The 20,383-nt window shown below is 36.5% G+C and overlaps 1 protein-coding gene across 2 annotated transcripts in view; it reads right to left on the bottom strand.

Moving 5' to 3' along the window:
* Positions 1-20,383, bottom strand: part of CLSTN2 (calsyntenin 2) — a 416,131-nt gene that overhangs the window by 68,229 nt on the left and 327,519 nt on the right. For both annotated transcript variants that reach the window (XM_060767908.2, XM_060767910.2), the window contains exons 6-8: positions 13,315-13,500; positions 10,819-11,067; positions 10,441-10,562 (exon numbers count right to left, since the gene is read on the bottom strand). In XM_060767908.2, the coding sequence (XP_060623891.2) occupies positions 10,441-10,562; positions 10,819-11,067; positions 13,315-13,500 (557 nt within the window). The remainder of the gene's footprint in view (positions 1-10,440; positions 10,563-10,818; positions 11,068-13,314; positions 13,501-20,383) is intronic.

The raw sequence follows: 20,383 nt of genomic DNA, 5'->3' as shown, positions 1-20,383 counted from the left end.
TAACTGGCATAGTCCTCAGAAGAGAGTTGAAGAGAGGGCTCTGAATTACTTAACTTCTCTACTATTTCTTCTCTTGTTGGTATATGTCTGTCTTTGGAGTAATGCTTGACTTGAACTAATTTTTACTTTAACTTGAAATATCTCTGACTGGGCTCCATCATAACTCCTCTTGGACTCTGTCTGTAACGTGCTATTTTGTAGACCTTCCTCTCTTCCCACCTTGCACTTGTAAACTGGCTGGCTCTTCAAGGAACAAGAAGGGTTTTTCCTGAGGCTCCACCCTTGGGAGGATTCTTGAAGGGGCAGAGAAGGGGGTGGCTGAAAGGAAAAGAGGCTATCGAGACAGACCCCTCACAAAACTTTACATAAAAATCCAATCCCCTCTAACTAAAAAGGGCTTAAATAGGCATAAACAATGAGAATCTTTACGGAGACACAACACTGCTGTTTAACACTGAAAGAACACAATGTCTCTGCTATTGTAAATTAAAAATGTCTTCCTTAAAAATAAATTAAGATAATTTATTGTTAATCACAAAGGAGCTGCAATTACAACTGTTTATATTAGAGTGATGCACTGAGACACAAACATTTGTGAACTCTCTCCTTTCTATTTCCACTTAAAACACAACCAATAGCACTGTAGTTATGACTGTGAATCCTCCGTTGATACGTTTCTAATAAGGCATCAATTTGTAAGTTGTTCAGCCACAAGATTATACAATGACACCTTCTGGCTATTTTAATTACATACCTTAACATTTACTTTACTTCACTTCAAAGGTACCTTCTGGCTATTTCAATTACATATTTTAACATTACAAAAAGGCAAACTAATTATATACAAGTAACCCACACAGAGAGACAAGGCAATTAGCCACTTGTTATGCCTATGTGATCTTTAAAAGTATAGGTTTTGGTAGCAAATGGTATTCTAAAACATAACTTTAAAAAATGTTTGTTAATTTATGGGAAATATTACCGATATCATTTGAAGTTTAGTCCAACATGAACAAATCTTTTTCTGCAGTATGTTATTGGCTGATCCTAAACAAACTTTATGGAAAAAAGAGGAGCTATTTCTCCAAGTGCTCACTGAATAGTGTTCTTTTTCAGGGAATACATAAAACCGTCTTTTTAATTTGAATGTTATATTTATTTCTATGGTTTATATAACTCCTGATGAAGGACATTGACATATTTTACAGACCAAAACATGTTGCATGTTTTCTAAAATAAGAAGTCTTCATCTGCTCCTTTTCTTGAGGGTTCCATTGGGTGCTCCCCAGTATCTGTCTGTTGACCAAGACAAACACAAATAGCAAACAAAATGTACATGTTTATCCATAGAGAAGATCAGATATCTGTCTATACTTGCACTGTAGAGATTTTACACTGTAAAACAAAAAATGTGTCCACAAAAAAATTAGGGGATATGGTTCAAGACCTGACTCCACAATAGCTAAGAAAAGCCCATATGTTTTGAATGTTCATAATAATATATGAGTAGTTTTTACATTAGTCATTTCATTAAACACATATCAGACACTTTCCATCTTTATAAAGGTGCCTGAACTTTGACTAAAGTATCACACTAAAACCTTTCTATATGCTTCCCAAGAATTAATAAAAAATATCCAAAGAGCGACAGTAGAATGCACCCGGAGTGCACTACATCTGTCATACCAAAAACTCCAACTTAAGACTTTAAGTAATCTATTATCAAGAAAAAGGCAATTCTCTAAAAAAGGCAATTTGAAGTCAAGCTACAATGACTTCAAATAGGTTAGGACTCTGTCTCACATGTAATGTGTACAATAAATGAAAGCCCGATTACCACATGCTGCAGCTACTAAGTTTTCATTAACATTTTCTGTCAGAATTTTGGTTAGATTAAGAAAATGTCAGAATTACCCATATGATTTCTTGGGCTATAAATTGTTGGAGTTCCATGTTGGCATAAAGATCCATTATGTAAAATACTTTTTGGAGAATGGTATTTGGGGGGGGGGGGGGAGTAGAGGCAGGGAAGAGATCAAGCAATTTGGGTACTAGTGATGGTTATCTCGCACTCTCTGCTGCTTATGGCTGTGCCCAGGGCAGTTTTACCAGTTTTACCAGTTGCCACTGTTTGGTAATGCTGCTTATATGCTACTATACACGTACAGGCCAACAGAATCTTGACCAGTGTAGTATTAAAATTACCCTAACTGCATATCATAAACCCATTTCTTATGTCTTTTCTAAAAAATGTTCTGATTAATAAATGGAGTACATGGAGAATATATTGTTATTAAAAGGAATCAAAACATTATTTTAGATGATAGGTCATTCTGGGGATCATCATTGTTCTAAAAATTGTGGTTTGTAGTACCCAATACACTGAATAAAGATTTTGATGGGCTTTTAAAATACCAACAAGCAGATCAAATGCACTCAAATAACCCATGCTAAGTGAATGTGCACAGAGGGCAAACTATTTTTTTAAGCAACAAGGATAATGAAATAAAATTAAAAATACGAGATGGGCTTATAGTTTGTGTTTTATGAAGTGACTTCCAGTTACTTTCAAATGCTACTTTTAAAGACACTTTTAAAGACCTTTGACATTTTTTAAAAGTTTCATGTGTTCTTAAATGTGGACTTTTTTCTTTAAAAAGTAACAGAAAACAATGGAAAATAATCAATGTTCAGCACTGTGATATGTAATGGGACATTAGTCTAATAACGGCTATGTTGTGGTTGTTTACTCGTTCAGTCGCTTCTGACTCTTCGTGACCTCATGAACCAGCCCACGCCAGAGCTCCCTGTCGGCCATCACCAACCCCAGCTCCTTCAAGGTCAAGCCAGTCACTTCAAGGATGCCATCTATCCATCTTGCCCTTGGTCGGCCCCTCTTCCTTTTTCCTTCCATTTTCCCCAGCATAATTATCTTCTCTAAGCTTTCCTGTCTTCTCATTATGTGGCCAAAATACTTCATCTTTGGCTCTAATATCCTTCCCTCCAATGAGCAGTCGGGCTTTATTTTCTGAAGTATGGTATGCTTGGATCTTCTCGCAGAACTTTCCTCCGACACCACAATTCAAAAGCACTAGGCCTGGGTAACAACGGAAAAATTTGTTTCTAAAATCGATTCGTTTTTTGGGGGTTTTTGCGTTTCGTTATTTAAAATAATTACAAATTTTTCCTTTTAAAAAGTTCGATATTTACGAAATTTCGTTAATATTAACGAATCAATTTGTTAAAATGGCGGACGCAGTTGCGCAACTGAAAATAATAGGGGTGAGATCTCTATTCTGGTTTGACAACGCTTCCCAATAATAATAAAAATAATAATAATAATAATTATAACAAACCACTTTCTGCCTTCCTGCATGTAAGGCACAGTCAAAGCACTACTGAAAGATGGCCATCCATTCTTAATAATAATAATAATAATAATAATAATAAATATAATAAATATAATAGTTTTAACCTGGAGAAGGAAAGAGGGGGGAAAGAGAGGAGGGGTGAGATCTCTATTCTGGTTTGACCACGCTTCCCAATAATAATAATAATAATAATAATTATTATTATTATTATAACAAACCACTTTCTGCCTTCCTGCATGTAAGGCACAGTCAAAGCACTACTGAAAGATGGCCATCCATTCTTAATAATTATAATAATAATAATAAATATAATAAATATAATAGTTTTAACCTGGAGAAGGAAAGAGGTTAGGCAGGCAACGGGCAGGTCTCTGAGTGCTGCACTGCTGTGTCTCTTTGCCCAATGCACGCAGGCCAGAGTGAGGAACGAGGTGAGGTGACAACAGGAGGAGAGGAGAATTTGATCCACTTAAGCAGAGGCCAGGGACCCGGGAGTGGGGTAAATGCCCACAGCTTGCAACCAGGGAGAGGGGAGGGAAACAACTATAAAACTTGCACCAGACATACGGAAATAATAACGAAACAATTACAAAACAATTACGAAATAGCTTTAAAAATTCGTTTCGTTTTTTAGTTGCTCCTGAATGGTTTGTTATCGCTTCGTTATCAAGAAAAATAACGAATTATTAACGAATTACGAAATTAACGAACGAAACCGCCCAGCCCTAAAAAGCACCTATCTTCCTTTGCTCAGCCTTCCCTATGGCCCAGCTCTCACATCCATAGGTGACTACAGGGAATACCATTGCTTTTACTATAACGGCTATACTGTACATTAATTACTTCTCCAATGTAATTTTCCAAGCTTTGTTTTGCCAACATAAACAAAAAAGACATTATTCTGGAAAACCATTTTCAAAATGTTTCAGACAGAATCTAAGAGCTGCCCAAAGAAAATTAGCACTGTGTTGCCAATGCAAATTGGAGGTTAGACCATGCACAACTCTTTCTATGCATTATCTGATTTTGAGAATTTATTTAAGCTCATTTTTTGTTAAGGATTGCTACCCTAGCCTTTAATAACTTCCCAGGGTGGCTTAAAAAGAATAAAAATTATAACAAATGCAATTTAAAGAAAGAACAGAAAGAGCAACACATTTCAAAGAAACAGCAGAAAAAACATTACATTCCAGAAGTGTGCTTCATGAATAATGATAGATTTTGACATTTTGAGTTCTGGTCTGATAAATACATCTAGTTACAGCAAATCCTAAAATCCATGTTGAAATCCAGGAGGAGTGGATTCGGTAAGTACGAGTAATTGTGATGTGGATCAGTAGTTTTGGTAGGTTTCTTACTTTTATATATAAGAAGCAGAAACATACTGTTCAAAGGAGATAAAAGATGTTAGAAAATATTTGTGAGCCTTTCGGGGAATTCTTTCCATTTCCCCCTAAAATCAGTTGGGTCAGACTGGTTTAAGAAAAGATGAAATCCTTGTCTTGTCTTCATAGTTTCTGCTCAAAGCTGATTGCTTTAGGTTGAAGACAAGGGAAATATCATTTTTGCTTCCCCTTGCATTTGAACATTTTAAACCTCAAGTTCTTTCTCCCCATAATATGATGAAATTCCCTTGATAAATACTTTAAAAACTGGAACAAAATTCTCCCCATGTGCACTAGATAAATTTAGGAACTACAGGTGTACCTAGCAAGCAATATAGTACATGCTTGTTTGACTGATGAGAAACTTCTCAGAAGGTTGGCCACCCTAATTCAGTACCAACATGTTTGAAGAAACAAGGTTTCCAATCCAAGCTTTTGAGAACTAAACCCTCAAAGCCTTGAGGTAGGATGGACAAATGTGACTTCTGGTGTGTGTGTGTGTAGAGAGAGAGAGAGAGAGAGAGTTCATCCTATTGTGAGTAGAAAACAATATGAAAATTTTGAGGAATTTTTATAAGAATAAACCAATAGTCTCCCTGTCTTCTCCTTCCATTAGTATCTCTCATGACAATGGAAATCTGTCTCCTTTAAGGAGCCCCAAGCAGTCCTATTGATGGTTCATAGGCTCTGAGGACTAACTTGTACACTGAAAAGAAACACAAAAAATAGTACCATGGCTTTAGCCACTGTTGTTGTGTGCCTTCATGATGTTTCCAACTTATGGAGACCCTTAAAAGATCCTATTATGAGATTTTCCTGGCAAGATAAGGTCAGAAGGGGATTTGTCAGGCAGAGAAAAGGAGATTTGCTCAAGGTCATCCCAGTTTTCAGACTTTCTTGCAATGGGAAGAAAATTTCTGGAATTACTCATTCCTTCCTTTGAGAACAAAATTAAAAAAAACAATATCACTAGTATAAAAAAGGTGAAGCAGAATATCATTCATTTCAGTTCAGTTCATTACAATTCATCCGCACAAACAGACGTTATACAGTATCATCAACAAAACTCCAGAAACATGCAATTGTCCATTATTCCCCAGTTCCCACTTGACAGACCAAGTGTGACAATATTCTACTTTGATGTCTAAGGATAAAGAAAACAAAAGGGAAGATGAGACTGTTCAGCATTGCTTAAAGATACAACTATTTCATAGAAAGTATAATACATGGAATAAATTACAATGTCCAGAGTCGCTATGTTCATTGTTGTATTATTGAAAAAAGAAATCATTTAATTAGAGCTTTAAATAATTAAATAAACCTCTTAACCACAATGACATTGAAAGTACCTGAAAACACTGGTTTTCATGGATTTTGACTGCAGCATGTCTGTCTTTTGTCATGCTGCAATTTGAACATGCCTAAATGAATTAACTTCAAGTGCCAACCAGGAAGAGGTCATGTTGTTTTAATCTGGTGTCAAGGACTAATTCAAAATTATAAAACAAACTATACCCTAGATAGATAACATTTGAGGGAAACATGCATCTATTTATTTTATTATATTTCCAATATATCCTAGTTATCCGACAATGTTAATTTGGATTATAATCTTGATAATGCACATGCACTAAAATTTTAATAATCATTATCACAATTTTGTTTATTTCTGCTAGAATAAGCACACATTTCTGTAGAAATTGACAACAGAGGTAAATTAATAACAATCAAAGACTGATAAGTGGAAAAATAAAGGGTAAAAAACACATTTGATTGTCCTTATGTGTAACATAAATGCTCTAAACACAAAGCTACTATCACAACATAATATGAAAAAAATGGTTTCCCATTGGCAAAGGGATCAGATGAAAACCTGCATTTTGTCATCCTATCTTTTTAATTGAAATAGAGTGTATAGATTATGGAATGCAGGATTTGGGTATGAAAACTGGAAGAAGAACCATCAATAATTTAAGACTAACTGTATAGCACCATATTACCTGGAGGAAATAGGAAAGACCTGGAATGACTGTTGAGGAAATTTAAACAACAAAGTACAAAAGCAGGGTTACAGCTGAATACACATACACGCACGCACACACAAACACACAGTGGCTACAAATGATTGACATAACTTTAAAGTGGGTACTGGAGACTTAGAAATTGTTATAGATTTTCTATGCCTTACCTCAGAGCCTATCTAAATGAAGCACAAAAATGGAGGCTGCTGTGCTTCAGACCAGATCGGGATTCTGCAAGCTACTCCCAAACTACAGCAGTGGTAGGAAAGAAATCCAGACTGTTCATTAAGGCTGAACTCAGTTCAGCTCCACTGGACCATCACTTTTACCTGTGTCATTTGTTGTTGCCACAGCTATGGCCACAGAGCTCTAGGCTGCCGGTAAAAGTGACCTTGTGATTTGAAGAGAGGAGGGGGATCTCCCCCTTCTCTCTCCAAGTCAGACTGGCACCTCTGCTGACATTGGCAAAGACACCCACTAATGGCCAGGAGCTCTGTGGCTGCCATGGCAGCAACAAAAATGACACAGATAAGTGTCATCTCCTTTTCCCCACATCACAAAGCATTATATAAGCAGGATGGTGGCAGTGACCTTTGTGAACAATTCAGCTGGTTCCAAACAAAAATGGCCCCACTGTTCACCCCCTCCTCCAAAGTCAAACTCATTCATGTCATAATATTTCTGATTCCTACATGTATTTCTGAAAGCTAGACAATGAAAAAAATGAAAGAAAATCAACTAATCGGAATGTGGTGCTGGAAAAAAATCTTATAGTTACCACTGATTGTTACAAACACAAATGAATCAATCCTTAAGAAATCAGGGCCCTTTGACACAGCCCTATACCCCAAAATATTATTATTATTATTATTATTATTATTATTATTATTAAACTTTATTTATACCCCACCACCATCTCCTTCAGGGACTCGGGGCGGCTAACACGAGGCCAAGCCCAACAAATACAATAAACAAAATAAAATAGAGTAGATAATAACTCAAATAAAATACAAACAAGGAAAAAGGAAAAGGAAAAATAACACAAAAAATAACACTGGATATAAGGCAGGTGAAAAGTAAAAACAAAAAGTTGAACAAGGTGGTCTGGGCCAAATGCAAGGATAAGAACAGGGGGGATTGGATGAGATAGGAAAATGGGGGTGAGGTAAAGTGCATTGAGAGGACAAGTTTATGCTGGGCAGAAAATCCCACAATATATGCTTTGAACTGGGGTATCTGAGTCCACACTCAGATAATATGGGATTTTTTGCCTTGATATTCTGGTATATAGAGCTGTGTGGAAGGGCCCTCCGATGTAAACTCTCCTGGTTAGCCAAAATACTAAACTGCACCTATTGCATGTTGGATGTGTCATAAGATGAAATGACTCATTAAAAGAAAGAATACTGTTAGGTGAAGTAGAAAGCATAGAAAAAGAGAAAGATTATACTACAGGGGATTGATTCAATTGCACAAGCCAGAGTTTTGGATTTGTGCTACTTGAGAAGTGCAGTTGATGATCAGGGTGGCCATCTACACAGGCCAAAGCAAACAGGGTGGGGTTGAATGGAATTTATGGCATCCACTGAGCCAGTTTGCCTTACACATCTGAACTTTGTGGCATTTAACACAACCTTGTCCTTGTCCTGTGTCATGCTCTGGAGCTCACTTACACTTTGGTCATATATAAATGATTAGGCCAGTGCAAAATTTGCTTGTGATTATCACTCGTCACTAATTCTGCTGCTGGCTGAAGTGCGAGTGAACTCAGAAAGATGAAGGTGGAAAGAAGGGGGGGCATGAAATCTAAGTGGTGTGTAATTGTTCGTGCCACTCTAGTGGTGCAGACACCCTTCTACCACTAGAGTAGCTTGGAAGCTGGGTATGCAAACAGCCCTAGGCTGATCCAGAGTAAGTGCCTTGTGTCTTTGACTCAGGAGAAAAGTGCATAATTTAATTATCTATGCTGAAAAATTGCCGAACAATTAGAATTCCTATTGGCTTAAAAATGAATAGAATTAACGTTCTTCTGTTAACTGATAAAACCATTTGTTTCAGTCTTATTCTCTGCTAATTTACTGTCTGTATAAATTTTCCAGTGAATTTCTGCATTAATACATTTGCACACATTTTCCAGAATAATTATACAGAAATAAAGTTATAAAATGAGGAAACTTTGTATTAAATTCACAGTATAGTCTAGTAATACTAAGTCATTGTAAAATTTCTATTTGTAATTTGTTTTGGTGTATTATTTTTGAATAAATTCCCTTGTTGACTAAAATCTGCACTCTGAGCACATTTGCTGGAACCTAGCCATGTTAATTATGTACTTGCTTTTATGTTAGCTTTCTCCTGTGAAGAGCAAAAGCTATTAAAAGGCAACCAAACTGGTGCTTCATAAAAGAGGTATGTGATCACCCTAGCTATAGAAGGGCCCGTGGACAGACACCAGTAGTATATATGTTTAGACTATAAAATTAATTTAATTTAATTTATTATTTTCCATTAGATCAATAAGAAAGTAAAAGAAACCAAAGGCATTCACATTAGTCACTGATTTTTTGGGAAGGATGGGACCTCAACTTTGATTTTTCTCATTCTCAGGTTGTCAGCACCAGCTTTATTAAATCCTTTTATCTGACCTCTATTAAACTTGCCTCATCTTACATGACTTTCCTTTTTTCTAGAAAGGTAGAGTTCTATTCTTTATGGGAGATTAATGGATTTCATCCTAAAAATGAGCAACCTTACTTTCCAAACAGCTCAGTTCCACAAAGTTTGAGAGCCCTACAGAGCAAAATAATTTGAATCCAAGCTGTCATGCTTTTAAAGGCATCCTTATGGTTTTCATAGTGAAAAATATGTTATTGAATCAATTCAGAAATGTTACTGGAAGGCAGGTTATTAAAACAAGACCGATAGTATCCCGACCGGATTTTATCATTGTTATCATTGTAAGAAGATGGCCTAGCATAATTTCTGTATTTTTATCCTATCATGTAGATAAGTAAAATCAAAACTGGACGAATATGAAATACAAAGAACTTGGGCTGAGTATAAAACCATGAATGGAAGAACTACAAACCAGATACCTCTGAATGCTTCCTTTTTAAAATATGCAAATAAACACAAAGGTTTCTAAAAAGAAATGAACTGTTTGATACTTTTTTGATGGCTTTCATGAACTGTAGTGTACTATAAGAAAATGTGTGAATTATACATATGATTTCATTTCTATTTGGCATGTTCTCAGATCTAGGTTGTTACTTTGTTGGATGAACTCACTTTTTTAAAAAAAATGGCCATTGTACATTGTTTATATCAATTATTTTAGCAGACCGTTTTGAATTTATCTGTGCAGATATATGTGAATATATCAAGGTAAATCAGTACTTTATCTTATGCATTTTACTTTTGTTGTCCTCAAATGCTTTTTAAAAATGGAGATCAGAGAACCTCACAACCTTTAACCTAACAAGACATCTCTGCCATCTTTTCTACCCCATCCCAGCTTGTAAATAAACACATATTAATATTATACTGTTAGATAATATTAGCTTTATTTAAAGAGCAGTTTATTCTTTGTTTCAGGTTCCTCATACAATCCATAGATATATGTACAGAAATTTAGTAATTAGTGTAATGAAAGGAAAAAAATACCTGGTCAAGCTTCCAATGAAATTCTGCAGGACGGAAGGTGTCAGCTTGGTCAAAATCCTTTCGCAGTAGAAATACAAGTCGACAATTGTGCACATATAGTGCATAATGGTGCCGATTCATTTCTAAAAAAAAAAAGATATATTAACAAAATGTATCTCAGTATGTTGCACGAACTATTGAAATGAAATTTGAATTCAATTTTTATCACATTCCGAAGTGAATTCCCATCAATTATTTAATATCAAATTCACCTAGAAATCAGTTATTGTAATTGAATATAAAACATGTCTCAATACTGGTTTTTACCCAGCATGTTCAATCTGGAAGAAGGAAGAAGAAAAGGTACTTTCACCATCATTTAAAATAAAGTTGACTCACCTGTCTTATCTGAATTGCACAAAATAGTTTCTTTCTCTGCTCTTAAACCTGGACTTGGACCATGCTTCATCCACATAGTGATGGTAAATTGATCAGTTAAATTTTTTGGTACTATTCCATCAGGGATTTTGGCTCCTTGTTTTCCATCGAATTTAAAAATCATGTCATTGCTGTCTATCAGAAGACCAGCTGTCCAGTTAGTTGCTGCACTGGGAGTTGGTAACAAGTCGATGACACCTGATGATGCTCCTGCAGATGATATATAATGAACAACCTGATGAGACACTAATGAGAAAGCTGTTCACCTGAATTCACTGTCGGAGAGATGGTGCCACACTTAATCACTATCATTTATTATTAACACACTCTTTGTTTTTAGTTCTACAGTACTGATAGAATATACTGCCACTGCAACCATAATATCATACATACTAATAAACCATTGAGGAAAGAGCTCTTGTTTCTGCTGAAGTTGGCAATAATTCAGGGCCAGAGCTCACCTTTGTGCTATCAAATGCCATATAAAATGACCACCTAAAAATGACAGAGGGACATCAAAAACAGACAGACACTTTAGAAAGTCACTTCTAGTGAAGTCGACAATAGTGGATCTAGTGAACTAATAGTGAGACTTCATAAAGCTTACATATGCCTAAAGAGAAATGTACAATAAAATACAGAATTTGTGCTTTCCCTCTCACAAATACTGGGGAGAATTTTGTGCAAAATTGCTATTTCTTGTATAATGCACATGCACACACCATTTTTGACAAAAATGTGTATCTGAAAAAAGGGATTTTTCTGCATGAAAAATGGGGGGGGGGGTTGCATAAAATGTAATGATTTGAAGGGAAAATCCCACGTGTAATTTCCCAAAATGCTGCAGAATTTGTAAATATCACCTCACCATGTACAAATCTATTATTATTTCTACTTAGGTCTCCCCAACCATTTTGAAGGCCAAGAAACAAACAAAAAAAGGTAGACATTTCCTTCTCTCTTTATCTAATATGTCATGGATATCTGCACTGGATATCAATGTTGTTGCAATATTTCTGGAAGGCTATCTACTTTTAAAAACTGATGGGGAGGGGGATAATTCAGATTAACTGTGAATAATACACCAACTTGCATTTCATGAGTGTGGAATCCTACTGAAAAGTACTGATTCGCCCAGATGATGTGTGTTTTGTTGTTCATTCGTTCAGTCGCCTCCGACTCTTCATGACCTCATGGACCAGCCCACGCCAGCGCTCCCTGTCGGCCATCACCACCCCCAGCTCCTTCAAGGTAATTCCAGTCACTTCAAGGATGCCATCCATCCATCTTGCCCTTGGTCGGCCCCTCTTCCTTTTTCCTTCCACTTTCCCCAGCATAATTGTCTTCTCTAGGCTTTCCTGTCTCCTCATGATGTGGCCAAAGTACTTCAACTTTGTCTCTAGTATCCTTCCCTCCAGTGAGCAGTCGGGCTTTATTTCCTGGAGGATGGACTGGTTGGATCTTCCCGCAGTCCAAGGCAATCTCAGAACTTTCCTCCAACACCACAGCTCAAAAGCATCGATCTTCCTTCGCCCAGCCTTCCCTAAGGTCCAGCTCTCACATCCGTAGGTTACTACAGGAAATACCATGGCTTTGACTATGCGGATCTTTGTTGCCAGTGTGATGTCTTTACTCTTTACTATTTTATCGAGACTGGACATTGCTCTCCTCCCAAGAAGTAAGCGTCTTCTGATTTCCTGGTCACAGTCTGCATCTGCAGTAATCTTTGCGCCTAGAAATACAAAGTCTGTCACGGCCTCCACGATTTCTCCCTCTATTTTCCAGTTGTCAATCATTCTTGTTGCCATAATCTTGGGTTTTTTTGATGTTTAGCTGCAACCCGGCTTTTGCACTTTCTTCTTTCACCTTGATTAGAAGGCTCCTCAGCTCCTCCTCGCTTTCGGCCATCAGAGTGGTGTCACTTAAAAGATTTATTTTAATTTTTATTTTGCAAAAAAATTTTTTTAGAGAAAGTTCATTCCTCTAAGTTGAATAAGCAAAGATGTGCACATTAACAAATACTTCCAGAAACACTTAAAGGAGTTTGTAGGTCTGGATATTTATCTTTCTTACCCTCAGGAATCACCAACAAATCATTTAATTACAACCTAATTGCAATCTTTGACAGCATTGGTGGGAAGTCTATTTTCAAAAGCTCTCTGCAAACAATCATTTCAATCCAGACCTCTGGCAAGAGCAATCCGCCCCTTTCTCAGAACACTGGGGGAAATGCATACTGTGTCACAGTATAGGAATGACAGAGAAATTCATACCTATTTTGGCTCTGGTCCTGCACCCTGCTGCCGTAAACCTCATCAAATTATCTTTCCAAGAATGTGAAACTCATCAAGCAAAAAAATAATCCTTCTCATTTTATAGATAAATATTAGCATTTCTAATGTGAATGTTTAAATACCCCGAATTAGAAATTAACTACTTTCAATTCTAAACACATACCACACAATTTTTGAAGTGATTTTTCAGAGTATGTTTCTCGATCACAGCCCCTTCCAATATAGTTTGTCTGCAGCTCAATAGTAGTTTGGATAGAAGAAACGGGTCCATCACAAGTCTCCAGATGAATGCTAGGAAATAATGGTATACTCCCAGAACCTGGCTTGTACTCAATGCGTTTATTCCAGTCTAGAAAAAAAGAACATGATTGCTACATATAAAATGGTTTCATTCAGACTAGAATCCTTTATATTTTATGCATTTTGCAAGCAGAAAAAGATACCAAACATCCAAACAAAAACAAAAAACCCCAAACCCTCACCTTGACATTTAGCAAATGAAATACTTCCATTGATTCCATAAGGATATATTTTCTTAAGTAGAAAAAACATAGCAAACAGAACTGGGCAGACAGTAGCAAGTAAATGTAAAAAAAATCAAGGCAAAAATATAAATAAACATTGAATTCCAGTATATTCAATATAATGATTATCCTACTAGACATTTCTGTGGGTGTTGTTCTAAAAACAGCTTCTGCGGGGATGTCCTAGCATGACCTTAACTGGATCACAAGCCATCATATATATTTTCCATCATGATTCACATTCTGCATCCATTTCTACAAAGCCTTTGGCACATTGAGTCTATCCTCCTTGTCATGCATAATATACTGTACTTTTGCATGTAAGAGCAGGACTGCTTCACACATTCACCAAACTTTTGGCCAGTGCATGGATCACAACCAATTCATGTAGCCTTGCAACCCTCAATATTGTTTGAGAAAAGGGAAAACATTATTGGAGAAATAGCACCTTATATAGATTTCTTATTAGATTTATCTTGGCTTCCTCTTCTTTTCTCCTCACTGTCAAAAAATAGGCCACACAATATTAAGATATTTTTTTATTTCTGTGATGTGTTGCACATATAGAAACCTCTTGTGTAGACCAAATGCATTAATAAAAGCTGCATTCCAGAATGCTGCTCATCATATTTTGAATATGCATAGAATTTGCAGCTCTTTACTGCTGGTAGCTGCCAGGAGACCCTGGTGGCACAATGGGTTACACCACTGAGTTGGCAGGACTGAGCTCCCTCTGTCATCTCCAGCTTCCCATGCGGGAACACCAGAGAAGTCTCCCACAGGATGGTAAAACATCAAACATCTGGGTGTCCCCTGGGCAACACCCTCACAGCTAATTCTCTCACACCAGAAGATTTTTCAGGCCGCTCCTGACACACATACACACACATACACAACCTAGTGGAAACCAGCTTTTAAGTCTGATCCCAAACCTAGAACTTAGAAAATTACTTTTTGAAAGCAATTTACTAAATATTTCCTTACAATATCCCAAGCATAGTACATTGTCATTGATCTTCTATTTCAACTTTCCATGTAACTGCAAGGAAACTACTTCAGAGCTAAACTAGCACCTTTTGCCAGGTGTCATGGCCAGCAGTCTGCTACAGCAGCTACTGTTGAGCTGGGCCAGACAGGGGCAGGTCTCCAGCAGACACGGATACTTCCTAGTATTTTCATCAAGCTCAGGAAAGGTTAATCATACCTCATCCTTTGAAACAAGGAAAGTATCACAGGCCTCAGTAATTAGAGGTGGAAGCTTCATGAGATGAGCTCCAGCTGAGACCTCAAATAAAAAACCCTGGTGGTGTGGCTCTAAATAGGATACAACTTCATATTCTTGCTCCAGATTTTGATTATGTTGCCTTCCAGTTTGTTTTCCTGAATTTCTGACTTTTGACTTCAGTTTGAATATGGCTTTCTTTATTAATGAACTCTGGTCTTTGGCTTATCTTCTTATTGTTTGTTTAAATCTCAGCCCTGATATCAGGACTCATTACTCGACACTGGTAATGGACGGGATATGTGTAAAAAACCCAAAACTTAATCCAGGCAAAACAGAAATGCTCCTGGTCAACCAAAAACCTGATCAAGGAATAGAGATTCACCCTGTGCTGAATGAGACGACACTATTTCTGAAATCTCAAGTTGGCCATTTGGATATGCTCCCAGATTCAGATGTGAGCCTAGATGTTCTGTTTTTTGTAGTGGCTAGGAAAGTGTTTGAACAATTGAATCTAGCCTGCCTGTTTCCAAACATGGTTATCATGACTCATGTTTTAATTATATCCTGTTTGGATTACTCTAATACACTACATTTAGAGCTGCATTTGGAAAACATTTTAAAAAGTACAGAGTCCTCAATGGGGTTGGGTACAATGAACACATACTCTCATATTGGAACAGTTTCAGTGGCTACTGCTTCATTTTCAGGTTCAATTCAGAGTTCAAGTCATGGTCTTTAAAGCTTTGATTCAATTCTGGCTTTTCTTCTAGAATTTGGTGAGAACAAGGGAGATACCTTACCAATGACTGTTTTACCACCCTTGTGGGAGACTTCTTTCATGCCCCCACATGAGGATCTGGAGTTGACAGAGGGAACTCATCCACGCTCTCCCCAGATTCAAATCTCCAATGTATTGGTCTTCAGTCCTGCCGGCACAAGGGTTTAACCCATTACGCCACCAGGGTATCCAATCTTCACAGGTAATAGGTCCTGAAACATTGCTCCCTCTTAAAGCCAATACTTGTCGTCAACAAAGGACAATAGTTTTCACAACTGGCAGAAATTTCTTTCTGTTTTCTTCTGCCTTCTTATTTCCTTTATCATGATGATTGGTTACATCAAGATGTTTTCCAATGTGAATTAGCACAGGAGATCTGTGGATTTTGCAGTAACTGAGCTTTTACTTGATCATCATATGAAGTCCAAGGTTTAACAATGACACAGCTTCTTGTCTTTGCTCCTGTTCCATGGTTTCTTTGGCAGGGCTTAGATTAGGTGAACCAGTGGTAGACACATCAGTTTCTACAGTTTCCATCTGCAATCCAGGTGTGCATGTTCTGGGGTCTTCAACAGTACCAGCTGCTACAAAGGTTCCCAGTATGCCTTTTTGATCTTCAATATTTGGCTTTTTCTTTTTACCATGAACTCAAAAACATTCAGTTGCTTTGAACTTCTGGAATCAGGTGGATGAAAGGAAACACTAACAGCAACTAACAGGGCTTTAAGTCTCAGAACAGCAACTCAAGCTAACAAACAATTACGTAGAAAGACAGCTATGTTTGGAATGACCCACAGCTACTTTCATGTCTTCCCTTTATACCTCAGTGAGAGGAGCAAGAAGGTGGATGTAAGGGAGAGCTCTGAAAGGGAGATGAGCAAGAGAGCACTGATGTGACTACTTTCAGATGTTTTAAAACTATTAAAGATAATTACATGGGGTAAAAACAAATAAAATTACATAATAAAATCTATAATGTGTTCAAAGTTCACAAAAATGTTGATTAGAATCAGAGATAAAACATTTTGAAAGATCTCATACATATATTTTCACTTTAAATTAAAATATCTAGAAATAAAAAGATCTATGACCCACATATATTACATTTTTAGAAACTACATTAAAGTACCTTTAATATGGCACCTATTTCAAAAAAACACTTGATAGTTTCAGAGAAATTAAAGTATAAACTTTTAAAGCAGGCACAAAATATCATAGTTTTTATGTACCTGGAAAAATAATTAATTGTATTTAAACTTAATATTTTAAATAGAGTTTAACCTAGAGAGTCCGATTCTGATGTCAGGTTCAATGGAGTACGTTATCTTCGTGTCATAAATGTTGATTAAACATCCATGACATAAAAACTTGGTCACTTTCACTATGTCTTGCAATTGCAATGTAAATTGGTGGAACGGTAGGTGATGACAGTGTGAATAAATTGTCGAAATGTGCTTGAGATAGTGCTAGCAGTTCTGGATTTTTTGCTCCTAGTAGACTTAGCAATGGTATTTGGTTAGCCAATTAAAATTTATGAGTAAACCAGTTTTTTTTTAAAAAAAATAAACCTGAAAACCCATAACCCATAAACCACCCACTTGGTTACGTGATTGGTTACTGGCATGCAGCACAACCACTTGGGAGCTGGAGGACCCTAGAATATAACAAAATATGAATCTGGAACATGTATTCATGTTCTGAATATGCATGTATGTGAGGGTAAGAAGCATAGTATTGAGGTATTCAGGGGACACATCCAACTGCAGACCCCTGAATGCAGCATTGTATACTGTAGGGTTCCTCTAAGTTTTGCCTATCCAACTCTCAGATGACATCATTGACTCTGAGAATGTGGCTTACTTGAAAAGAATACAATGCTATTATCCCTGCAATTCTGAGAGTGGGGTTGAAAACTTGAATGCAGTCAGTGATCTCCTTGCAATTATTATTTCTTAAATAAATGAAGTAGTTCTAAAATTGATCTAAGCAGTAGTAATAGCAGGGCGGGGGAGACTCTTTGCAGTAGGAGCAATTTTTATTCAAATAACTGGCAGCAGTTCCCCACATACATGCTCATATAAATGGACTTGTGATTTGACTCTGTATGGTACTGCTGTAATGTACTTTCAAACTTGCCACTAAAGGCAAAATGAAATAAAATTTAAACAAGAGGTAAAGAGAGAGATAACTAAATGTTGCAACAATAAACGTTATTACCACCACTGCTACATAGCCTCAGAAGTGCTCACATCTGAATTTGTTACATCAGTGGTAACTGCATATCAGTGCAAACAGATCATCTCACATCTGTGACTGTTAGAAGTAATAGTCCTTCTCCTACATGGATTCTTAATTTATACAGGAAAGAAAACTTTCATCAGAGGCATACTATCTGAATAAAAATAAAAAGTGGGAGGAAGGGTTATATAGTGGTATCTTTAAGGATATTTATTATTATTAATCCGGAACTCATTCTGTTTGTAGGTAGCACAAATAACAGATCAATGTACAGATATAACCTTTAATGTACCCCACCTCCCTGTCTGTTGTCTATTTGGGTATTGTCTGATTTTGTATATTCAATTATGTGGCTAAATTATAGGTTCTTGAGTGAATTCTAGTTATAAGTCTAGAGTTAAGATGAGAAATAGGAATGTTGAAGAGACTTGGAATGGCCTGGGAATAAGGGGTGATGTTTTTAAAAACTGAAATATGTTTTATGTCAATGTTCAGCTCTAAGACAGTCATGTGGCAGCTACTCACAATTACTCTAGCAGTTAATAAATTGGGGTGGGGAAATAACATTGTTATTTAAGTAGTGGGATCAGACACACAATTTTAATGGATGAGTGACTGAATGAATATAATATATTTCTAGTATCTGAAACCTCATCTGTTTTTCTGTGGTAGTACTAAATTCGGAATTCTTGGACGGACACTATCACTTTATGTTTCTCAGAAGTATGAGCCAATGTCCCGAAAGGGATTATTCTGAAGATGACATAATAACTTAATTTACAATTAAAATAATTTCCAATCCAGTCAGTCACACATTGCTCTTCATTGTAACAATATTATCAGCTTTTCCCCAATATGTTCTATAACTGAATACATTATCAGCTTTACAAAACTGCACAAGCAAAGTTTCTGCAGGTTTTCATTTTGGACTGGCTAATCCAAAGTCTGTTCAGCCAGATGTCTAGCAACCCAGAGCATTTAAACCATTGACAGTAACACCCGCTAAGTACACCACATTGACCTTTTCAACTGCACAGTATTATTTTCAAGTATAGGACTAAATATGGAATTTGAAAGCTGTTGCAGATTAGAGAGTTTTATCCTTTCAAAGTAATACTGCATTAACATTTATATATGTATATGCTTCAGGTTTGCATAACATATTGCTAATTGTCACAGAGATGTTCAAAGGTTGCAGAATTTTTTTTAAAAAAAATAGTTCTATAGTTAAACTGTTCTATTAATCAGAACATCTGGATGTTTGACTTGTAAGGGTTTTCAGACAAAGCCCTTTGATAATATGCATGTCTGTTCAGTCCTGTTTAGTTCTCCACATATACCACCAACAGAAAAAAAAAAGATTTAATTAGATATCAAAACACCTACCATTCTAAGATGATACTCATTTTTAGAAATCTGGGGGGTGTCTTAGAATTGAAGACATACAGACATTTTCATTAGTGTCTTAGTCAAACTTTGAAGTGATTATTTGTTTTAATAATTGATCTAATAATTAGTTTTATTCCATTTACAACAAATAATCATTTCAAAGTTTGACTAAGACACAGACTGTATTTCTTTTTTTCTGGTGATGGTAGTGAAAACAGTGTGTGCCTTATGATTGATGACATCTTAGAAAAATACAGTATTGGTACTGGGAAGAGGACAGTGTCCTAGGGTTAACTCAGGATTTACTTAGCTCAACACAGAGACAGAGTTTACATTGAAACCCTTGCTTCAGTTCTAGCCATGTCTTTAGATAACTCTAAACAGTTTGCTAGAAACACCCATATAGCCTTATTAGAATTTTGTTTGTTTATATTTGACTAATACAAGGTGGAATGTGCTGCTTTGCAATCAACTGGACTTACAAATTCTGGAGCTGCTTTCTAAAACTGTAGTCTTTTTCATTTCATTTTAATTCCAAGAAATTTGTACAGGCTGTCAACATGTTTCTAATCTGAATCCAAGGTGCTGATGACAACATTTAAAGACTTAAATAGCTTGTGACCTCAGTTCTTGAAAAATTGCATGTCCCAAGAAATACCTGCCTGAGAACTGAAATCTTATTGGTGGTTCCTCCATGTCCTACTGCGGATGGATGGATTACTCAGAAAGTGTTTTTATATACATTTTATACATGGAATTGCACATTTAAAGGAACTATTTTTAAATAAGCAATGCATGGAAGTGGAAGAAGACAACAGAATAGGAAGGACAAGAGACCTCTTCCAGAAAATTAGAAACATTGGAGGTAAATTTCAGGCAAAAATTGGTATAATAAGAAACAAAGATGGCAGGGACCTAACAGAAGCTGAAGAGATGAAGAGAAGGTGGCGAGACTATACAGAAGATCTGTATAGGAAGGATAATAATATTGAGGATAGTTTTGACGATGTGGTGAATGAATTAGAACCAGACATCCTGAGGAATGAGGTTGAATGGGCCTTAAGAAGCATTGCTAACA

Source organism: Anolis sagrei, chromosome 3 (assembly GCF_037176765.1).
Source record: "Anolis sagrei isolate rAnoSag1 chromosome 3, rAnoSag1.mat, whole genome shotgun sequence".
In the NCBI taxonomy this organism is placed as follows: domain Eukaryota; kingdom Metazoa; phylum Chordata; class Lepidosauria; order Squamata; family Dactyloidae; genus Anolis; species Anolis sagrei.
This window is presented reverse-complemented; position numbering and strand designations above follow the sequence as displayed.